The sequence below is a fragment of the Fringilla coelebs genome (assembly GCF_963513975.1).
Source record: "Fringilla coelebs genome assembly, chromosome: 1".
Taxonomy (NCBI): Eukaryota; Metazoa; Chordata; class Aves; order Passeriformes; family Fringillidae; genus Fringilla; species Fringilla coelebs.
In genome coordinates, this window is record NC_140028.1 from 43560251 (window position 1) to 43583493 (window position 23243).

The window sequence follows — 23243 nt, forward strand, 5'->3', positions numbered from 1 at the left end:
AAAAGAGTAATTGGAAAAGCAGACTTTGTGCTCATCTGCAAGAGAAGAACGTGTGACTGTGTATGGTAAAGCCATTTAAACCTGCCTGTTCCAACATTTTCTTCCTTCTAAGGCCAGAGAAGCACAGTGGTTAAGAAAAAAAATTACACTCTTGCAGATAGTTTAGGTCCCTGAGAACCATGTACCATCTTCTACGTTTGTACCAGGCACCTTGTCAGGCCCTGATGTCTTCTGCTTCTGGTGGTTTTCACTGCTGTTAAGTGGATTCAGGGGCAGGTGTTTTGCAGATGGGGAACTTCGTTTTCAGGTTGTGAAACTGTTAAGATATGGAGAATTAAGAAAGGAAGAAAGAAGAAACTGCTTGGGTCACTGAAAGCGGGTGCTGGTTGGTACCAAGTTCAAAGTGCTGTGGAAGGTGGTGGAGGGAGTTCTGTCATGAAATGGTGGAGGAGACAAAGACTAGTTGCTGCACCACAGGGACACACTTTCCTCCCCCACTGAAAAAAAATGCTGTTTGGGCTCCATGGAACAGGACATTGAAAACCAAAATAAGCCACAAATATGATGCTCCATAAATTCCTTTTAAAAATCTTTTTAATGAAGAAATAATTCCATTCCAAAATATAGACACACAATTAAATAGTTTAATCACTTCAAAATATAACATGTCCCCAGTAGGTTCCAACACACACACACAAAACAATACTTAACAGCAATACAAAAACCCCATACAATAGCAGTTGTTACAATACCAATGAATATCGTGACATTTTTAGTGTCTCTGTATCTGCCTCAAGTGGTGTCAAGTACAGTGTTTTAAAAATGCGTTGCAGTTAGTAGCCTCAAGATGTAACTCTTCATACTTTTTTTTTTGTTGTTTTTGGTTCAAAGATAAAAATGCCCTTTATTCTTCAGGACACTGTGGAGTGCTTGTTGTTCACAGCTCCATCTGCTGAATTGAACCAGTGTGATTACAGCAACCCGAGGTTGCAATATTTACAAGGTCTATCTACAGTAATTGCCAAGAACCAATAAGAATGGGAGAAGGTGACGACTGAAAGTAAAGGCGGACACACTTATGATAAATCATGATGCAACAATTTGGCTCATGCATATAAGAAAATACATATTATATCACAACAAAGGCCACACACCTTTTTATGCAGTTTAGTTAACATTACTACTTACAGACAACCCATTCTCCACCTTCGCTTTGGACATTCAAGGACCCTATACATCTTCACATCCCTGTCTCCTGATTCCAAACCACTGGTTTTCCTCCAGTGACAGCAAAACCACCCGGAGCTTTGACGGTTGTGGCGGGCCATTGGTAATTAAGAAAAGGGCCACACCAGGGACCTCTTCTGTAAATGTGTTTGCTTTAATGACCGCAAACCACAACCAAAATAATAGTCAACAAACAGACAAAGACCAGCTGGGAGAAAATGCAGCCAGCTAAACAGTTGGAAAAAGGCTTAAAATAGACATTTGCAGAGCTAAGTAAGAGGTGCTTCATCTCAGAGCTCCAGGGCATAAGGGACCCAGAACTCCTAAGGGATCATCTTGTTGACACCAGCCTAAAAGAAAGGTGCTTGATTAGTCAACTTCAGTTCTTACTCCTAGTTCGGAAGCTCTTGCAATAGATTTAGTCTAGTGCATCTATTTTAAGCATGGTGACAATGAGCACACAGACATTAAAGTGATGAGAGGGATCTATTACTTTGGGTACAGTTAAACATGACATGGGTTGAATTAATCAGCCATTGCACATAGCTGCGTTCTAGCTTGTTTTCTCCCTGTTCAGGAAATGCTTGCCTGGAATCCTGAGCTGACAGCAATGTCTACAGGTTCACTGGAGTAGCTTAAAACATGGAGTGCTAGGCACTAGTGGAGGCTAACTCATTCCTGAGAGGAGGTTGGAGGAGGGGACAGTGGAGGATATGGTGCCTGCCTTGCCAGGATGGCACATACCCAGGAGCAAAGACCAGTGATTGCAAAATGAAAAGCTTACATGAAGGTATCTGGATCCCTTAGTATGCACTTGGATGTCTGAGAGCAAGCCCAGGTACGCAAGGATATACAGACAAAGAGATCTGCATACACAATGAAATGATATGAAAGTGAAACATGGCAGCAGCTCTTTCATACAGATACTCATTCCCTAACACATAGTGCCCAGGGAAACAGCCACGAGCCTGGAGAATGCATGCAAACAAGTGGACTTACTGGGTCGAGCTACATAGCAATCTCATGTAAACACGGCAGCACACATCCACGGCACCATGAAAGCAAGGACAGACAAGCCACGTTCACCTGCTTTAGATGGGTATCTCATCACTTGCTGTAGGCAAACTGTGCTGGTGTGAAATATCTGTATGAAACACCACTGTTTTCAGGGCTGTTAGACAGTGTCACTTCAGGTCAGCCAGGTACTGGAAGCCCAGTCTTGCATTAGGGCAGTAGAGTTACCTTGGCACAGAGGCGGCCCCGGGCTAACACTGCGCGGCTCAGGAGGGCCAGGTGGCCAGCATGGAACCCCTCCTGGTGTCCCTGCCCGGCTGCTGCTCCAGCTCCCCTGGCCTGGCTCTGGCTCCTCTGCACAGCAGTGCCATGTGCCACAGCAGGTGCCACCTTTGTTTCAGAGCAGGGTGCTCTGGGGAGCACGCTGAGGCTAGTTTGTGTAGGAGTATCTGTAGGTGTGTAGTCACAGCAGAGCAAACACTTTTTAGCCAGCAGCCTCACTGCCTAACCCTGCCTAATGGCCACGTAAGTCCCCTTTCTCCTGAAATGCCTTGATACTGGAAAAATACTAAACTGGACGAAACTCCAATTCTGTAACTGTATGCCTGTCCTTTCGCAAGAATCCACTGCTCTTCTTGTGCTTTTCACTGATCGCTATTTCTCCATCCAGCTCTGAAAGAGTCTCACCACACATTTCCAAGAGGGCATGCAGAACATCTGGTGGCTGGCTAAGGCAGTACACATTCGGAAATCAAAAGAAAACAGTTGCAAGCGCACTTTAAGCCTGTACATTTAAAGCTGAAGGCCTCGAAAATAACATAATGGCAGGGGGCGGGGAGGAAGAGGAGGGGCAGAGAGATGGAAAGAGCTGGTTTGTTGAACACATGCTTACTAAAGCTAAAACATCAATGAAACAATACCATGGAGGATTATACGTAACATCAGTCAGTTCAGGGATCTTATGGCACCTGTGGTTTATAAACAGCTTTAGCAACGAGTATTTCAAAACATAGTTCACAGTTTTAAGAAGATCTGTGCTGATTTAAAAACTAGATTCTATATCATTTGAATGTCACCTTTTGTATATGATATCTATTTGGAAAAAAAATATTTACACTAACTTCTATGGCTGATTTGTTAGATTATTTTGAAAGAAACATTCCTAAGTTACACATTAGCCCTAAATTAGAGAAGTTTATTATTATTCTTATTAATTATATTATTATTATTTTAGTACATTTTGTATAAGCCTTAATTTAAAGACTTGCAAACAAATTGAAAATATAGTCTGGTACTTTGTTTTTTGGGCTACTAGATATATACACTCAGGAGTATCATCGTTCAGTGTTAAATGCATAATTGTCGCTTTTTATTTCTCCCGTGGGAAAAAAAAAATGTACAGTGTATAGTAAACCAATCTACTAAAATCTCAAAGTATTCAGAAATCAAATTTCTAACTATAAACAGTATTGTCATTGTAAACTGAACAGGTTCAATATCATGTGCAAAGGGTTCACGTGAGTTATTAACAGCGCCGCCGTGTGTGACAGCAGCACGCGCGTCAGTCTGTTTGCTTCGCCAGTAATGAGCCATGTTACAGAAGATGTAGCTAATATAAGTTAGCTTTAAACAAAAGTCTTGTTGTCAAAAAACACACATCTACAAACTACAACTCTTAGAACAAAAGTACTGTGCTACAGTCCTCAGAACTTAGTTATGTGATTTTTTTGTCAAGAGACGCTGCACCTCTTGGTTCCATTCTTCTGTGAAGTTCGCAGCTGAGTTTTCTTCATCGTCTGTCCGAAAGCAGCTCTCCTCATCATCAGTTCTTACGTAGCTTTCATTGTCTGTCTGACTGCAGCTTCCCTGTTGAGAAACGTTTATGGAAGGTTTTTAAAGAATTTATGGAAGGTTTTTTCTAAAGAGTGCTGGTTTAACATGCTGCACCCACACAGGCAGAGCAAGTCAAGTCTCCGACTGCTGCTTCATGGACAGAAAAAGGGAGCTGGCCAATTCCTGTGGTTATCCCTCAAGGAGTTAAAAAAGGAGAAAAGCTATTCTACCTAGGTGAGCTATAGGTATTTGAGCTGTAAATAGAAACTTCCAGGCCATGTGGGAAGTTGGAAACTTCCCTTGTTATGGGCAAGAAGACTGTTGCCTGCTCTGCTGTGGGACCTCGGGGTAACTCAGTCTGCAGTGACACAGATTTGCAGCATTCCCATTGTCCCTTCCACTTTCCCCTTCCAGCTCCCTCTATAAATAGACAATCGAAAGTGAAACCACAGTTCATCCACCTTGTGCAGTGTTCAGCCACCTGATTTACAGCCACTCACCATCATGAGCCTCCCCATTTACATGTATAGATGTCTTGTATGTTTTACTGTGTCTAAGCAAACCTGCAGTTACATGAAAGGATGATTCTGGATGCTACAGCTCATAAACAGCCTAGTCCACAGGTGCACAGTTTCTGCTGGTGCTCCTCTGTATGCTGAAGCATCAGTGAGTATGTTAAATTCCTACACAAGAGGCACCAAGTTTCAGCTGGTAATGCAAAATGCTTGGTAGGTTACTTCTGGTCCTTCTCAGAACCATGTCAGGATCAACAGTCAGGCAATACTGCAAACTTCTGCTCCTGGCACATTTCTTGTAAAAGCACTGTTTACACATTTGACCCTTCCTAAGTAAAGGAACTCATTCATTGTTCTTTTGAACTACCTCAGAGGGAAAACCAATCTGCATTGCATGAGATACGATAATCACAGCATAATATACCACTCCCCACACATGAATTCTTTCCTACTCCTTTCAGGCATAAAGCTGGCCTAAAAGATGGCAGATGAAATGCAAATTACTCTGGCAAAAATAGTTAAATTAAATCTGATGAATGAAGAAAGGTCAGGTAGTTTGGTAGTTTAGTTTGCTGCTACCCCTTCCTGAGACCATTTGGTTGTATTAATTATTCAAGCACAAACACTTCCACCCCATTCCTTAATACCTAAGCATGCCAAATGGTATGATGATCTTAATTTAGTGTCTCCTTGTGTCAGATGGTTACAAAAGACAAGCACTAACATTTTGTTAATAAATGCAAGTCTACTTAGAGTTTCATTAAAAATTTCCTGAGGTATATCTTAAATTTTATCTTTTAAAAATCAGATATGAACCTGTGCTTCTTAAGTCTGCAAACAAATTTGATAATCTTAGCAAAGGAACATTTGCTCTTCACAATTCAGACAAAAAAATGCAAATCAAAGGCATGGAAGAGGTCAGTTCTCAGCTGCCTGAGACTGTCTTTGACTGAATCATGTAAATAATAGAATCCTTTAAGCTGGAAAAGATCATTCAGACCAGCCATTCACCCAACCCTGCCAAGCCTCACCACTAAACCATGTCCCCAAGTGCCACATCCACATGCCTTTCAAATATCTCCAGGGATGGTGACTCAACCACTTCCCTGGGCGGCCTGTTCCAATGCTTGGCAACCCTTTTGGTGACAAAGTTTTTCCTAATATACAAAAATATAGGAACACCTCATATTTCGTGATGGTACCATTATAAACCACAAGAGTAAAATAAAAGTGGCTTGTGAAACATGGGATGCATTAAGATGCATTGAAGTAATGTTGAGTATTTGGGTTTGCTTCATATTTTCTGGATAGATTACTTCCCTTTGGTGGACTGTGGGAAGGGTTATTCTAAATTCTCCCCAGGCTTTTCTCTGTTCCACAGCCAGCACTGGGATAGAGATATTTTCCTACAAGAGATAATGAGTACTAATGAACCTCAGAGCTTTAAATTCACTGCAACATTATGGATGTGCCAAAATTAATTCCAAATTAAGAATCTTATGATTTTTCATGGTATGAAACTGTTCCTAGACCTTTTCAGTTACTTGTCATTCAGTGATTTTTTCAAAAAACATCCCTATCACTTGTGTAATTTTAGAATTGAATTCACAAATTTAAGCTCCTTCTTCCCTGATAACTCAGTCACAGTTTTTTACAGTGTTTTTTACACCTACATGCTAAGAAGAGGAGGACTTAGGGAGAAAAATAAACCAAAAAGAAAACCAAAATATAGATTAGTGAATGTAGCAGACATTTTTGAAAATGACTGTGCTGTTATCCTCCTGTTCTTTTCAAATAGAATGGTCCAGATAATGCTAGCTTTTATGTATTTGCTCAAGAAAAAAACAAAAAAGACTGGACTAGACTGACCACACTCTCCCTTGGCCCATGGTTTTTATCCCCTGACATCTGATGTATTCCTAATTTCTGCTGGGAAACATGAAAACAGAAGTTTGAAAAATATGGCAAGAGATGAGAAAAATATGAAAACATTACTCAACACAAATTCTGTCCTGGAAAAACAGTCAGGTTGAATACGTGGTATTTTTTAAGAATACATTCATATCAAAAATTAGAGAGAATTTGGGGTCTCTGTGTTTGAAAAAACCCCCACCTGTTTCAATAAAAACCAATCAGTCATTTTTGCAATGGAAAATGTTTCCCAAAGACACCCAAAGCCTCAGATCCCACAACAGTTCATGTCATAAGCTTTTGAGAGAGTGAGAGTGCTTGGAGTGGGAATGGAACTGAATCTTTAACTAAAATTATTACATTTTTGTCAAGACAGGCAAAATCACAGTTAAAATCTGAGAACAAAACCTGCAAGAAAGCCTCCTCTCTGTACTCCCTCTCAGTGGATGCCTTGGGTCTGATTTCTATTAGCTTTTTACACCTCCTCTCCTGTTATAATAATGCATATAAATGAATTAGGCATGACCAATTCAAATGTGTGCCAGCACTAAGAAAGCATAGCTTCAGAGAAATCTAGGAAATGGTAGGTCTCGTGAGGACATGTCCACTGCATGAGTCTACAGCAACTAATTGAAAATGACAACTTCTCAACCAGTTTCTGAAATGCAGGATTTCTGCTCCCACTGGCTGCCCTTGGCAAAAAACCAAATACTATCAAGGGGATAAAGGTAAAATAACATCAGTTTCACCTAATGTCAAGATCTGCCTAGTACCTCCTGAGAACAAGCTCGAATTCACTCTGTTTTTCTTTACTAAAAATAAACCAAGTATATTTAACATAAAAAGTAAATTGAAAACATAATTAAATTATGTTTTATATATTACTGGAAACACTTGTTCTGTTGGGAATTTGCTATATAGTAGATGCTATTTAAAATCAATTCTGGAAAATTGTACATAGCAGTTTTGAAGATGCAAATAGATTGCAAAAATTATCGATCAAATAACATCAACTTCAGATGAATGAGGAAATGAACAAAACTCTGGGGCTGACCATCAGCAGCAATATCACTCAAAAGGAGCTCCAATAAACTGATCTGATTTCCCTTTTTTTTTTTTTTTTGGTTTTTTTTTCTTGTTTTTTTTTTTTATTTTTAATAAGCACAAATGTAATACTTGTGTGAAAAAGTCTGCTGACTTTCTACGTCCTATGGCCATCTAGGCCATATAAGCTGTATTTGTATCACTACTGACTGAATAAGGGCTTAGAAATAAAACTCTTTATGCAGCTTCTAAGCTTCACACAAGAACCCAAAGAAAACTGCAAAAGCACTTTAGATACTATGACTGGTCTAAACTGTTTTGAAGTTATTTTTCCAGTGCTGTGAAATGTAAGTACCAAATAAAATACACAAGATATGACAGACTTCCATATTCACATCAGAGTGAATCTTGAGAAGATTCACTCACCATGTGAAGATGTATTTATCATAATGTACCATAATACATTTTGAGCTTGTGGATATAGGTGAAGTGCCAAGTCCACCAGTTTTGGATGCCAATTTCTGTAGGGCTGGGCTTTTATAGCTCCTGGGAATGTTACACTCTTTGGTACTGGCCAGAGGGCTCCCCTGGGAGCTAAAAAGAATTTCACTATGAAAATCTTTCTTTTTGACAAGGTTTCAAATCATCCAGGAGAAGAGACAGTATCTCAGTCTCAGAATCTGCTAATTTGAGACAGGATACGTGTCTTCAAGAAAGCCAGGCTTCCAGAGCAGTTTGTTTCCCCACATCACTATGTTAACACTGCTTCCCAATAAAAAAGGAAACCTTATATAGAATTGCCTGATTTTTGTAATTCTAATTAAAAAGGGTTTTTTTGACCTATTGTTGCAAATTGTAATTATATTCAATTATATAAAAAATTTCCACTGTATACATTGTTACACACACATTGTTGTTGAAATATCTACTTTCCTTTTCACACGACCTGATCTAAAACTGACAACTGTACCAAAACAGAGTAAGGAAACTTATTATTCTGGCTGTAAATGTTTAGGGAACTTTACATGGCTCATGTTTTTAACAAGACTACTGAGAAAATGAATGTAACCCGAGGAGAAATGTTAGGAGAATTTTTATGAGCAGTTATTTGGTGTTTATAGTACTCTGGGTATTGCAGTTTATTTGCTTTTCACATCCAGTTATTCTGCTTCAGCTGCAAGAGACACTGAGACAGATGCTGTGGAAATACCCTTTAGCAGCTGCTTTCACAAGGTACACATTTTAACCCCAGTCAAATTTTACTGTCATCAGAAGAAGCAAACCCCTTGAATCAGGGTCAAGTTTTACCATCAGAACTGCCATATAAATGAGGAGGTCTAGCATAAAACATGACACACAAAATCTAACACTATGAGTTCCTGTTAGAGTTGGCACAAGCTAGTTCACTGGTTTTGCTCATCTGAACATGACCCTGCTCCCAAGCTCCAGTGTCCATTTTATTGCTGACCTCTGCTTGCTTTTAGCTCTGAGGAAGAGGCTCAGTCTGCAGACCAGAATGGGATCCCTATTCTGACTCCTCCTCCCTTTGCATCCCCGTTATCCCATGGTTCAGAGTCTCAGTAGGATGGACAGCACTATCTCACTGCCATCTTCACAGCTGGGCACTGCACTCTCCTGGAGAGCCAGAAATGCAGAGTCCATGGCTTCAGATAAGGCAAGAAGAAATGTGTGGTCTCCCATTTCCTGGGCAAATGTTCAGAGTTACAGGCTACTTCATAAAATTACGTGTTGTCTGTCTTCCTGAGGAAAAACACAACTGCTGAACTTGGCAGTAACCTCAGTGCTGCAACTGTGAGGCTGGCATGTGTAAAGAACATGACCTCAATATGGTGATGCCTTGTTGGGGCTACCTAAAAACAGAGGTGAGACAAAACTAAGGGAATAAAAGCTGGTTTATATTTATTGAAGGCCCTTCAGGTACATTTCAGGCAGATGAAGCCCCCCAGGGGCTACACCCAAAAAATGGACGACGGGTCATGAGTTTTCACACTTTGATAAGTTTGGTCCATTTACATACTGGGGGTTAATCTTCCAATTACAGCTTCAGGTAACAAAGTAATTTACCCCAAGTTTGCTCAGCCCCACCTCACTTTTGTTTACATATCTTGGGGCCTGAGACAGTAAAATGTCCTTGATTCCCAGGCCTAGAGAGGATTTGTTTTGTCTGACCAAAATGAGAAGACAGTAGCTAACACTCTATATGGAGTTTAGAGTTACACACTAAAGAACTGCAGGATTACAAATATATGAAAAATATAAAAGCTAAAATCCTAAGGCATCAGTGGGACAGCAGGGAATTTACAGATCTTGCCATATTTCCGAACTGCCAGTTTCTAGCCAGTAGCTGAGTGCCTTCCACTTCTTGGGGCTTTTTAAACTTCCACAACGCATCTGAGGACACCTCTGTGGTTAAGCAGCTGGTGGATTGCTTTCTTTAATGCTTGCATAAGTCTTCTTTCACACACTAGAGTAGATGTTCTGATCTCATCAGAAATTATTTAATTCCATTCAATACTTTAGTCTTACTAGTTCCTAGTAAGACTAAAGTATTGAATGGAATTAAACTCGGGTCTCCTGAAATGTAATCTGACTCCTTATCTTCTGGCCAAGGCTTCTCTGTACTGGTTAATATATTTGTCATCATCCCCAGGGATGAAAAGCCCATGTTCTCACTCTGATGGTCAACAAAGAAAAAAACCATAAATTAGAACTGATTCAGAGAGATTCCAAGGTATCCCAACACAGGTTAAAAGGAAAGAAACAGCATCGTCCCATACATTCAGGTGCCACAAGATGCATTGCAGCTGAAACGTGTATTATGAGGATTAAATCCAAAATTTCTTCTAAATTATAATAATACTTACTTGAGAGGAGAGAGAAGAATATTGCACTCAACTTTGCAAACTGACCTGTAGATAACAAAGGACAGAAAACAGGAAGATGACAAATTAAGCTTGTGAGCAGCCAGGCAGTGTATTATTCTGAAAAAAGCCATGCACAAGCCTAGAAATAAAGGGAGCAATTAGGGACCCAGAAAATAAACCCAGTGAAACTGTCTTACACAACATATAAGCAAAAGATTGTACCAAGAACAAAAGTGGAAACAGATGTGGGAGGATACACGCTGTTAGCATTTACACTTGTGCATTAAATGTGTTTGAGTTTTTTTCTGATACAGATACTTGTTATTTACAACATGCTTAAAAAAAAAAAAAGAAAGAAGCCTCCTCTAAGGTTTCATGTCCCTGATTTCCCCATGTATCTTGGCTTTTTTACACTAATTTAGAGTTCAGCACAAAAATCTTTCTTGGACACAAGGTGACACAAAATAACAAGAGTGGGTTTGGGCCAACCATCTTTCATGCTACACTACATCTACATGTTTTTCTAAATGTGCTGATTTTACACGAAGTGAGACATTTAATAACACAAAAATGGTTACCAGATTGTTACTGAGGTGACCATTCTGCACCCTTAGTAGGAGTTCCTCCTTGCAGATTTTTTCAGCTGACAATTGCATTACGATAGCTACAGCTTCTGGCTTTCTTTGGCAATCCAGATGAATGCAGTGTATATGTGAGTACAAACAGTAAAACAGCTTGTAATAAATTCCAATGTTTTGATGCAAATGACATTAGTTGACCTGGCCTCTGTTCAACAGGATACCCTAAACAGAAATTTTCCAATTTTCCTTTGTTTTTCCAAGTGTGGCTTTTTTAGAATACTCAGTGATATTAGCAGAAAAAGGGATAGAAGAGTGAAATACCACAAATAAACAGCAAATTGCAGAGAACAACCAAAGCCAAAGCACATGTCTTGGGGTCAATATATGCCACTCTCCAACCAGCTCCTAATCATCTTAGTAGTCCCTGTTAACTTAATACCTTTTCTTGCTTCCTTTAAACCCATTCCCTGTTTTAAATGGCATCACCCATACTGGGAAGGACTTCTCATGCATTGCCATTACTTGCTTTGGGGCTGTGGTATCAACTAAAAATAGATTCTACTTACAAGTCACTACTGTCAAATCACTGCCTGATAGGAGCTGACAATCTCACAGACAGTAAAGTTACATCATGAAACTTCTTCTGAAAAAATGCTGTTAAGCAGAACTTGTCTAGAATGAGGACTTTCTGTTGCCTCAGTGAATATATTTTTGACAAAAAAAAGCTTTTCCTTTCTTTGGCCAGGGGAGGGTGCGTGTGTTTGCTGGCTTTTTTGTCTGTTTTTGTCCCCTGGTAGAAACAAATAATGTAAACCAATGGGGAATAAACTTCACTAGTGTGAAGCTGGCTCACCTGAATTCAGTTTTATTCTGATGCTAACAGGGAGAAGATTTCCTCCCTTTCTCCTGGGAATGTTGGTGGAAAACAGCAGAAAAACCATTTTGACTGAAGCAAGAGTAACACCCAGTGCCATCAAGTGACATGCATAACTTCTCCTGCCCTTATTTGCAGCGTACATACATACTGAATTTTTGTGCATGTACAAAATCCTGTTGTAACTTGTGAAACTCAAGTAACACTACTGCCATACACTGCACTTCCATACTGTAATCAAAATAAGTCAAATTGGTGTTCTTTCTGAAGAACATGGAATTTTTACCAGCAAGAATAACATTTATTATTTGATGCCTGACACCTGTGACTATTTAGGCCCCTTCTCTAAACTGACAACTACGTTTCATTACATCAGCAGTAGCTGTTCATCCTGTTCAGAAGTCGTAAGGCTGTGATTTTTGACCATTCCTATCTTGGATAAAAAGTTCTGACAATTCCCCTTACATCACCTGCTGTTGCCTTAGTAAACAATCCACAACAATCCTGCTCCTTTTGTCATGTCCTTAAAGACCTCTTTAAGCAATGAAATGACTTTTGGCAACCTGCCATGTTGGTCTACATCAACAACAACAACAACAACAATATGTTCACATCAACCTCAAAGTTACCTCAAATTTTGACAAGACTCAATGAACTTTTACAAGACTAACATATCCTAGCAGCTTTACAGAAAAGAGCAGCCAATCTTCATTACAACACAAGCCTGTCAGACACAGACTGTCTTCAAAGTGACCAGTACTGAACAGTAGAGGAAAATTACCAGAAAAGAAAGCTAGATTTTATTAGCTCCTAGAAATCAGTAATATAAAAAATTGCTACCCATAAAATGATTTTGAACCTCATTTGCAGACAGCTGGCCTCTCAGAACATGTCTAATTTGGTTTTTGTACCCCATTTAATATGTTCTTTAGGGGTGAGGTCCAAATTTGAGCTGACTGCTATGAGGAAACAAAGTTATTTTTGCTTGCTTCAGCTCTGCTCCCAAATAACTGAACTAGGTTTTCCCTCCTATTGACGCTACTTCTAACTTTATAAGGAGTAATGTATTTTAAATTCATATGTTCCAAGTCAGAGTAACTGAAAACATGGCAATAATCTGCAACACCAGGTAGAAGTGGAGACCATAATGCAAATATGGGCATCTATGGAATTCCAGCTCCCCCTGGCATATTTGCTTTGCTCAGACTCTTAAACAAATGCCCTTTGAGAGCTTCCTCAGGGAGGTGTTTAATAACAAATCCCCAGGCTTCTCTGCACCAGATGCTTGTTGAATACTTCGTTCTCTGGGATACAATTCATTCCAGACTCTTCTGTACCTCCCAATTCTGACAATGACAGTAACACAGACTGCACCTGAGCAGCTTCAGTTCACACTGGAGAAACCCTTATGAATATTTCTTGCTATTGGAGAAAAAAAAAAAAAAAGAAAAGAAAATAGCAACATCTTGACACCACCAACCAGCACCTAGGGCAGTGGGGAATGAGCTCTAAGTGACTTGGTAGGCATGGGCAGAGAACAAGCTCAGAGGCAGTTCTGTCCCACCTGGTTCCCTGGTTCCTGTATGGACCACTGCTGTGTGCCTCAGGCTTCTTGGATATGCACAAAGGCTGGATGCACGTGTGTCTGTGTAGGGGTGGCAGCAGCTTTTGGAATGTGACTGCTCTGGTAACGCAGAAGAGATCACACCCCAGAGCCCTGGGCACTTGAGGGCCCTCATCCTTTCTCACTTATGGAGAAACATGGGCAGTTGGTGTCCTTCTCCCACCTGGTACGCCTCGTCCTGCAGCTTCTGCTTCAGGTACTCCTCCATTTTCAGTTCATTCTCCAGCTGGCGGACAGAGTCATTCTCATAATTTTCATCATCTGCTCTGACATAAGGGTCTCCATCTTCTGTAACCCTAAAGACAATTATTAATAAATAGCCTCCTGAGATGAATGACATTCAGAGTGAATAAAACTTCCCTTTATTGTAATTTATGAGGACTGTGGGATACTTTTAGGCTAACCACATGCTCCACTAGTTAGTATTTTCCTGGCAGTGGAGAACACTTCTGTTATTTCCCTCTCTCGTGAAGTACACCAAAGGGCATATTCTACTGAAGGCACTCCCCTAAGGAAATGAGTAACAAAAGTTCTCAGTAACTTCACACAAAGAAACTGAACTAAAAATAACTAGAAAGATGCCTATTGTCTCTGAAAGGAAGGATCAGGCTGTAAAAATCAATCTGTTGGTTCATCAATTGAGTAGGTCAATGAAAAGTATTCTCTTTCCCATTTACACATTTCTCCTTTTCCAGTGAGCCCAACAGGTCCCTCAGTCTGGATAAACAGAGAATAGGACTGCAGGGCATGTTTGGGAAAACAGCTGTCCCACAGCCTCCATGCTGCCTGAGTGTTCCAGGCTGGATGTGTGAGACAGCTCACTCCTGAGGGAGCCCTAAGTTCCAGGCTTTATTGTTTACAGAGCCCACTACTATGTAACCATGAAGCAGTCCTCACTTGGATTTATGTGGGTTTTTTTTTTCCCCAAAACAAATAATTGAGAGGGAGAGGAAATACTGTGTGTGCTGCAGCCTGTTTTCAGAGGAGGAAGACTGAGATCAGGAAGAGGTGTCAGGCAGGTACCCACATGTCACTGCGGATGGAGCCGGTGGCAGCAGCGCTGTGGATGTATCCTGGCTTCCGGGCGTGGATCTGTGCCAGGAAAGCCTTCTCAGATGTTGGGGATGGAACCAGATCATCAAAATGAGTCCGGCCAAACTCAGAATCCACATTGCTCTCTGTCTCGCTGCCCACTTCTGTGAAGCAAAACGTCCCATTTAACTTCCACAAAAGTATACATGCCTATTTCTTTAAGCATTTCTTGGCCTGTTGGGATCTCTGGCTGGTCAGAGTGACCCCGAGATACATCAGAAAGTCTCTTTTCCCAGCCTGGTGCTTGAAGAAGGAGTCAGAGCTCTTCATTTCTTGGTCTCAAGGTTGTTTATTGTTCCTCATCTATAAAATTCTTTCTCCTGTCCTGTCTTGCTGAGGTCTGCTCAGCAAGACAGTCAGAGGCACTCTGCGTGCCCCTGGGGCAGTGTTACGTCTTTATACTAAAAACTACATATACAATGTTTACAATTACTTTCCAATACCTATCACCCATGTTAGACAGTGAGCTTCTACTCTAAACCAATCTAAAAGTGCCAACATCACAGCAGAAGGTGGAGGCCAAGAAGGAGAAAGGCTGGACATGCCCAGATCCCTCCATCTTGCCCCCTGAACCCCCATTCTAAAAACCCCAAAATCTACTTTTTCACCTTGTGATAAATTCACTCTCATTCTACTTAAATTTGTCGTGGCTTGCAGCTCTTCATCTAAGGCTGGTAATTTGCTCCATGGGTCATAATTAAAACCACAGGCATTTCTGGGCTCTGTGCCAGGGTCTCTGAGACCCCTAGCAGGGGTCTTGGGCCCTCCAGGGCAGCTAGAATAATTTCCTGGGCTTCCACACTTGCCTTTCCAACTGAGAATGCCATCTCCTCATAGTGATTACAACCATATTATTTAACTTATATTAGCAAAACTTACAGTTTTCTTCTTGTGGTAGGACCAAATACTGAAACTTTTGTTTATCTCAGTTATTAGGTAGGACATTTTAATGGTAATACTACAGACTGCATTTTACAACAGGTCCTGTATGATCTATGCTAAATCTAATTTCTGAAGAGTGAAATCCCACTCCATGTAGAATCACAGACAAATTTTTCACTGTATCCAGTTGCACCTCTACATCCATGGCTTTGAGAACTGCTGAGTTCCAGAAGCTGTAACTTAGGCATTTTTTTAACAAAGCATAAAAAGCTTTGAAGATATGTATCTTCCTACCTCTCACGTTTTTTGTACAAACGTGAAATGTCACTGTGGCAACTATTCCCCCTCGTATGCCTCACTCACCAGAATTTAGTTCTTTTACCAAAGAAGACATGGTGTTGGTGATTGAATCTGCTGCCACCAGCAAATCATTTCTTAAGTTTCGTCTTGCACCTGAAGCAAGAGATGGACAAAGCACATGTTACCATTATTCACATGACATATGTCTTACTGCTGAAAGCAGTTTTGACCCTGCTGAAAGCTGTCATTGTGATAATTCAGGGTATCAAAGTCCTTGTGAAGGGCACGTGCAGAAGAGTTCTCTGCAGAATGGCCTCATTTACTTATGCTGTATGCAAAAGCAGGAGCCTATCCTCACGCTTCATTTAACCACAATGCCAGATCCGTGGAGATTATTCATTGCCATCAAGCTTGCATTTGTGTGGTGACACCAGCAGACCAGGCCTGGAAGATTAAATCCAGCATGAACTCATTTACAGTGCCTGTGGGGGAGGAGGGAAGAAATGAAGTGTTTTCTCTAAGTTCCCGCAGCTCAGTTTAATGACACCATTATTGCCAGATATTTGCCAGATAATTATGGCAAATGTTGAAGAAACACACTTGACCTCATCCCTCATCAAGACTATATGGATTTCTCTTCTCTGCTCCCTCTCAGCCTCTCCTGTAGCTCAAGGACTTTCTTGTATATTCTATAATTTACTCTCTCTCTCCCCCCAGCCCCCCGCTTTTTTTTTTAATAAAGGAAGCACTACTGCTTCTCTAAACAGCCCCAGGCTGATTTTAAACTCTTTCTAATAATGCATCTAGAAGTGTTTCCCTGCTGAACCTGGCAATATTTCCTTAACCATCAATCAGGAGAGATTCTTGTGAACTGCATGGAATACTCCTTCCTTAGGAGGGGTCTGTGGGTAACATGTGCTTAACTCCCTCAAAACCCAAACACAGATACTATTGTTGAATAGCTGAATAATCAATATATTCCACAGAATCACTAGTCTTCCAAATGGAATTATTTACAAGAATTGGCTACTGTAGATTTTTTAAAACTTGCTAAATGCAAACTAATACATTTTAAAAAGTTTCTCAAATCCTGAAGAGGTTTTTTTTTGATGCATCCATTAGCAAATAGTTACTGGAATGTAAATTATAGTAGTTAAACTCTTACACACACACACACACACAGAGACAACCACTCCCTCTCTAAAGTCTTCCCAAATTTGTGCCTCTGAACTATTGCAAAACCTGGGAAAGAGAAATGGAAACAATTAAGAGAAAACGTCCTTTAACCGTGGCTATCTGCATTATGTGTGTATAGGCAGATCTCTGTTGGTGCAGCAGAGAATGGAGCCATAAAATCTCAGCCCAACCCCCCTCACAAAGTCATATGTCAAGATGTGACAGAATGCTGGCTTCAAGTTCTTTGGCTTTGACCTTCCCATCCAGAGCTTACAGTAAATAATGACACAAACCTAGGTATTTATCAAATGCAGCAGTTTTAAAATGTGATCACATTACTTCTTATATTGCTTTTGATCTTCAACAGAACATGTTTTTACACTTAAAATGCATTTGCCTGAGGCAGACTTAGCATTGTTTATGGATATTTTATTGTGGCCACTATATTATTTATCTTACTCTTAACTCTAGAAGAAGCTGTCCCATAATAGCATAGGAGTTAGGGCTCCATATTTTTGCCTGCCTTGATTTTTCTCATAGCAGAAAAAAAGAAAAACATATTGCCTGTTTTTCTTCTGCCACAGAAAATGAGATTAGCAGCAACCGGTTATGCTGGGACCAGGAATTATGCTATGTTCAATACCTGAATTGACCAGTGCTTTAGGAGAAAGTTCTTGATTGCATTACAGATTCAACCTTGTCCAAAAATACACACAAAGACACAATTCACAGGAAAATCAAGGGGAAGGGTGCATGAGAGGGCTGAACTGGGTTCCTGGGAAGAAGCATGCCTCCACTGTGGCAGAGGAACTTCTGAGCTTACATTTAAACTTATGTTTAATTTGTGCTGGGTAAAGAGGGAAAAAACTAATTTGGATCATAGAAATGCAATTATGCAAATATTTTAGAGAGAGCAGATTAAAAAATAAGGAATATTTCTTCATTTAGATAACACAGACTACTCGCTATCTGTGTTATTCAACATAATTTAATTTGTGGCCTTAGAAATTCAAAACGGTTTAAAATTTATTCTTACTTTGAAAAAGAGTGGGAAGGTGATGACAGTTTTCTGGAAATGCAAAGAAAGGGTTCACCAACTTTCAGACTTGATTCCAGTCTGGTATAACCAGACCCTTCTCAGGCCCAAAGCAAAAGGACAAGGGACAGCAGTCACAAGTTGCATCAAGGGATGTTCCAACCAGATAGAAGGACAAGGAATTTACAAAATAAGAATGGTGAAACACTGCAACAGAGAAAATGAGTGACAGGAGCCATCCAGAACTCAGCTGCTAAAGGTCCTGAATGGTTTGATCTCACTTTGAAGCCCTCTTTCTTGGGGCGGAAGGACACAGTGACTTACAATAGCCCTTTCCACCTGAACTCATTCTATGATTGTATCCTTTACTTCTAGCAAAGTCTTTATTTAAAACACACTGACAATGCCTGCTGAGGTCAATAGCAATTTTTCTGGTTAACAGAGCAATAATAACCGTTCTCACCCTCTTGCATCAAAAGTCCTTCTTACCCCCAGCTCCATTAATTGCCTTGATTGTAAAGTTTCTGCCTACCTGCTTACTTTGACAGCTTGCTTTGATGGCTGACAAAGTTGATTTTCAACGACAAAATGCAGTTGTCACAGACATTTTTTGTTTTGTTTCATTGCATGCAACTCAGAAGCTCGAGTACATTAAGTCAGTAACCACAAGAAATAATGATTGTTCAGCCTCCAGGTGCCTCAGCCAAGCTGTTAACGAGACTTACTTTGTGCAAAGGCTTCCTGCACATCTCCTCCCACCCCGGTCAGAGAGTCCTGAGGTGCGTGGGTCGGGGTGGAGCAGGCAGAGGCAGACCTGATGGGCATGGGAATGGGCCGGCTGATGGTGTGGCTGGGCGAGGAGCGTGGGGAGCCCGCCCCCTGCGTCTGCAAAACAACCGAGGCGTTAATAGGGGCTTTGCAAGAAGAGCCTGCCTGCTCTCCTGGCCGCCCATCCCTCAGCGTGCTGCTCGTACATCGGTTGGGTAATGTTAATTTTGCTAGAAGGAATAAACCGAAGCCAGTTGTTAGTTGACAGCAAGGCTTCTGTGTAGAGAAACAGTAAGTAGGAAAATATGAGTCAAGATCTGACTTCCTTCAAGCATGGGAAAATGTCAGGCAGCTAAATTAAAAAAAAAGTCCAAGTTAATAAAGACCACACTGCAGAGCTCTCTGCCCTCTCCCCTCTCACTCCCCCAGTTCCATGCATGTCTGCTAAACTGTAACCCATTCTGGCTGTGAGCAGGGGAAAGCTGCTGGCACCAGGGACTGGAGCAGCCCCTTGCAGCAGAGAGAGCCCTGCCCTCCCCTGCCTGCAGGACAAGTCCATGGTACATGCAACCTCCCAGTCACATAAAATCTGACACTCGCAATAAATAATGCACATTTCTGCTTTTTATTTGGAGCTAGAGAACTATTTAAGCCACTATTAAATTATCTGCTCCACATACTCAGACACTCCCAAAACACTGTGGGGATAGGGCAATATAAATTCCTGCTATGGGTTCAGCTGCTGGAAGTGAAAATGTTTTAAAACCAGTCATATAAATGTCATGCTGTTAGCACCTCACAGTTAGGATCACTTAGCTGAAACTCAAGCAGACTTTAAAAAAATTGCAATTTTTACTAATGCAGCTAGGTGAATGATATCAAGAGACACAGCTCTCTTCTCACCCTCTGTTTCAAAGTCCTGGGAATGTGTATCCATGTAAGAAAAAACTAATGCTGGGACCCACACCAAACTGCACATAGCTTTTGAAACCCAGTGTTTAGCAGATGCCAAGGATGGAGGCTTGAGTGCTTTCAAAGGGGAGCTGCAACACAAGCTCCTGGCTGTTTGCAGTCAAAAGTGACTGGAGAGGTGGTGTTTCCCTTACCTTGGCTTTATTTTTAAAATACAGGAGGATTTCTTAACTCTTCCCATGGCATTTATTTTGACTCTGGCATTGATTGCCACTGCAGCTCTGATTATGTTTGGCAAATATGTTCTAAGAAAGACAAGAGCAGGCCATTGCAGCTTGAGTGCAGCATTGCCCTTGAGACTTTTATAAATTCCTGACCTGGACTATAAATAATATATCAGAATACTAAGCTATTTGTTCTTTTATCCTATCACCCCTTCCTAAGAGACATTATCACCTGAAAGCCATCAAAGGTAAATTAATTTTATGAGAAATAAGCACATTACTGATGGAAGAACGGAGGATTTAATACTTATAATTTCTTTAATTATTGGTTTTGGAACATTTACATGATAGATGGAAAAGGTAAATTGAATATATAAAGGCCAGATGCTCTCCTGTTTCTAGAATCATCTCTACCAGCTCCAGCAGAAATGGAGATATTTAGTCCTCCAGAGGAAGGGCCCAGAGCAACTTGGAGATGCTCCAAGGTCCCTGTTAGTCATAACCCCTGCACATCAGGCAGGACAGCCAGAATCTACAGCTTTCTTTTTTTCATGCCCTGATGGAGCACCTTTCATCCTCACTGAAACACATTTGTGGAAGAATTTTTGGCTGTCAGCTCTCTGAAAGACAAGTGCCCTTTTTCCCTTGCCTTTTTCCTCAGCTCCCTTTTGCCTTTGATCTCTGTTCTGGGAACACCAACAACAGTGGGGACTTTAAGAGAAAGATGAGGAAAAAAAAATGGACAAAATTTGCTTCCTGCCATCAAGTGATATTCAGGAATGAACTTCAGAATAGGCATTTTATTTACTAAAAATAACAGATGCCTGCCAGTACTTCTGGGCTGGAATTTTTCCCTTGAGAGATGTGGAAACTGCTGCACACCCAGTGCTTACCCTCTGTCTGCTCTGCAGCTACAACTGAGATCTTGTGTTTATGATAAACACAAAATGTTTGGGAAGCACAGGAAGATGAAGCATTCAGAGTTCCTTGTCCAGGAAAAATCTCCTTTTTATAGTATTTGGGCAGTATGAGACAGAGCTGATGAAATAGGAGGATATTACGGAATGCCTGATCTCAGAGAGGTGAAAACTCAACCTATTTCACTCATTTAGATCCACCTCAGCCCAGGTTTGTGGGAATGAAGTGCTATTAGGATTGGATTCCTGCTTAGTGGTTATCAGGAGAATTGTGGTTTTCAAAGGCTGGACCTAATGGTCTGAATTTAAAGCCAGTCTGAAAGACAACCAGTCTTAACTTCTTGGTAAGGACAGCAAGGAAGACAAGCCCTGAGTTGCTCTCAAACCTTGACAGCTCTACCAGCTAAGGATTAAGGCATGCTGAAAGGGGAGCTACCCCAGCCACTGTGGATATTTGGATGGCTTTTGTGTAGCACTTGGTTGCAGCTATCATGTGTTCTCATGCCTCCCAGGAAAATGTTCAGGTATTTTATTTAATTCACCATCCCTAGTCAAATTGCTACAGCTTTTAAGTTAACTCTTGCTAGACAGGAAAATTTCCCCACTATCAAGTGTCATGCATGCTTAGCATAAAATGCTTGAAATGAAAACTGGCTTTACAGGAGTTTTAGCCCATTGCTCCCTCTGCTGGGACTGAACTGGGATGACATATGGGGAAATCACACAGCCTCATCAAACGACAGGGATGTGAAGAACTCATTATCCTTCGAAGGATATGGAATGAAAGGAAGGGCAATGGAGAAATAGATAATTCATAAGCATTAGATTAATTGCCAGGCTGCTCATTCCAATTGAATTCCTCCAGAAATTAATTTAATCCTGTTTCTCTCAACAGATCATGAAATGGCATAGCATAATGGGGATCATTAAATGGAAATGGTGAGAGTAATTCTTTAGCATCATCACCTGGTATTCAGTGAGGCTATTACTCTTGGGAAAAAAAGCCATAAAAATACCTCATAGCAGCCTGGAAATGTGCTTTCACTTACACTGTCCAGTGAACATTTCACATGATAAGGTAACTCCTGTCTCACTGGAAGCTTCTCTTTTGCAAACAGATCTTCAGAATCAAAAAAGACAGCCCTTACACAGAGGTGGTATTTGGGCAGATTTATTTTTATGAGTGCAACTCTACAAAAATTAGCCAAATGTTGGTTTTATGAAGGTGAAAATTAGCCAAATGTTGGTTTTATGAAGGTTTGAGTACCTACAAACTCTGCATGCTGTATGACAGAACAGATCAGACTTGTGACTGCACTTCTGCTGATGAAAGCAGGAGGAAGTGTGTTTTGTTAAAATGAAACACTTTCACTGAACTCATAAATCAGACTGCTATCTGAGAAGTGCCTTTTTTTTAAGCCTAATATATTTCCAAGATCCATTACAATACTGAAAAGCTCAGGAACAATTAAATCTTCTAAAATTTACTATTATTAATGGAAATACTTCCTCTTTTTGATCTGGGTTGCAGGAAACATTCATTTCCCTGAAGACTCATGGGACTGTTAGCATCAAGGACAACTTATAAAGGTGTGCACACTATGCCCTGACTTTCTGGATAAAATGAGCTTTCAAACTCACTGCCCCTGTCTAATTTAAGCTCAGTTATGTTTTTCTTGAAAGTACAAAATTTCTCATTACATTTTCAAAATGTTATCTATTGAATTAATATTCTAGATTGGTTTCACTACATTTGAGGTGTGGTTTTTATACCTTACATGTTTTAATTCAGAGGAGTGAGGAAAAGATAGCTTGTAGCTGTGACTCACTTTCTAGAGTGCTAAGATGTTTCATTGTGAAAATTGCACCAAGACACTCATGTGTGAAGAACTGCAAAATATTAATTTTGGTCAAAAGAACACACACACTTCTCAAGCTAGAGAAGGAACACAAATCACAGGAACACAATCACATTTAGGAGTTAGTGAGGCATCCAAAGAGAAGGTAACTTGCTACCTGTTTCAATTCTTCTTCCTAAAGAAAAAGAGGATCAGCACATGAGATGAGCCAGGATGTGGGTGAAGAACAACAAGCCAAATTTGGAGCACAGGGTTAAAGGTGCAATCAAGATAGCTGAAGATAAGAGACCAGGTTAAGGTCCCACCTCTGCACACTTTGAAACACCAGAACAGTGCAAAGTGTGCAGAAAGCTGCTGTCATTTCCTACCCCAAATTCTCTTTGTCCAGCTAGTGACTAACAGCAGGCAGCCTTCACTGCTGGTTGTGGCACTGCAGCATTTCATGGGTAGAGCAAAAAGTATCCTGCCTAGTTCCAGCTCCCAAAAATCTGCTGGCTCTTCAGTGGGCCCTGCTGCTGAGGTGCCACCAATTCCTGCACTGTGGCTGCAAAGCCTGTCTCTGAGGAGGG

At 40.7% G+C, this 23243-nt stretch overlaps 1 protein-coding gene across 15 annotated transcripts in view; it reads right to left on the reverse strand.

Moving 5' to 3' along the window:
• Positions 1 to 630: 630 nt before the first annotated feature.
• DTNA (dystrobrevin alpha) overlaps positions 631 to 23243 on the reverse strand; it is a gene marked incomplete at its 3' end in the record, with an annotated part of 181353 nt that continues 158740 nt past the window's right edge. For 3 of the 15 annotated variants that reach the window (XM_084210494.1, XM_084210479.1, XM_084210487.1), the window contains 6 exons: positions 22832 to 22849; positions 18720 to 18879; positions 15846 to 15935; positions 14536 to 14704; positions 13672 to 13804; positions 10510 to 11106 (listed from right to left, as the gene is read on the reverse strand). In XM_084210494.1, the coding sequence (XP_084066620.1) occupies positions 10930 to 11106; positions 13672 to 13804; positions 14536 to 14704; positions 15846 to 15935; positions 18720 to 18879; positions 22832 to 22849 (747 nt within the window). Of the gene's footprint in view, positions 4108 to 10429; positions 10475 to 10508; positions 11107 to 13671; positions 13805 to 14535; positions 14705 to 15845; positions 15936 to 18719; positions 18880 to 22831; positions 22850 to 23243 lie in introns of those variants that run through there. The other 12 variants (XM_084210489.1, XM_084210485.1, XM_084210491.1 and 9 more) reach the window with 7 other exon arrangements.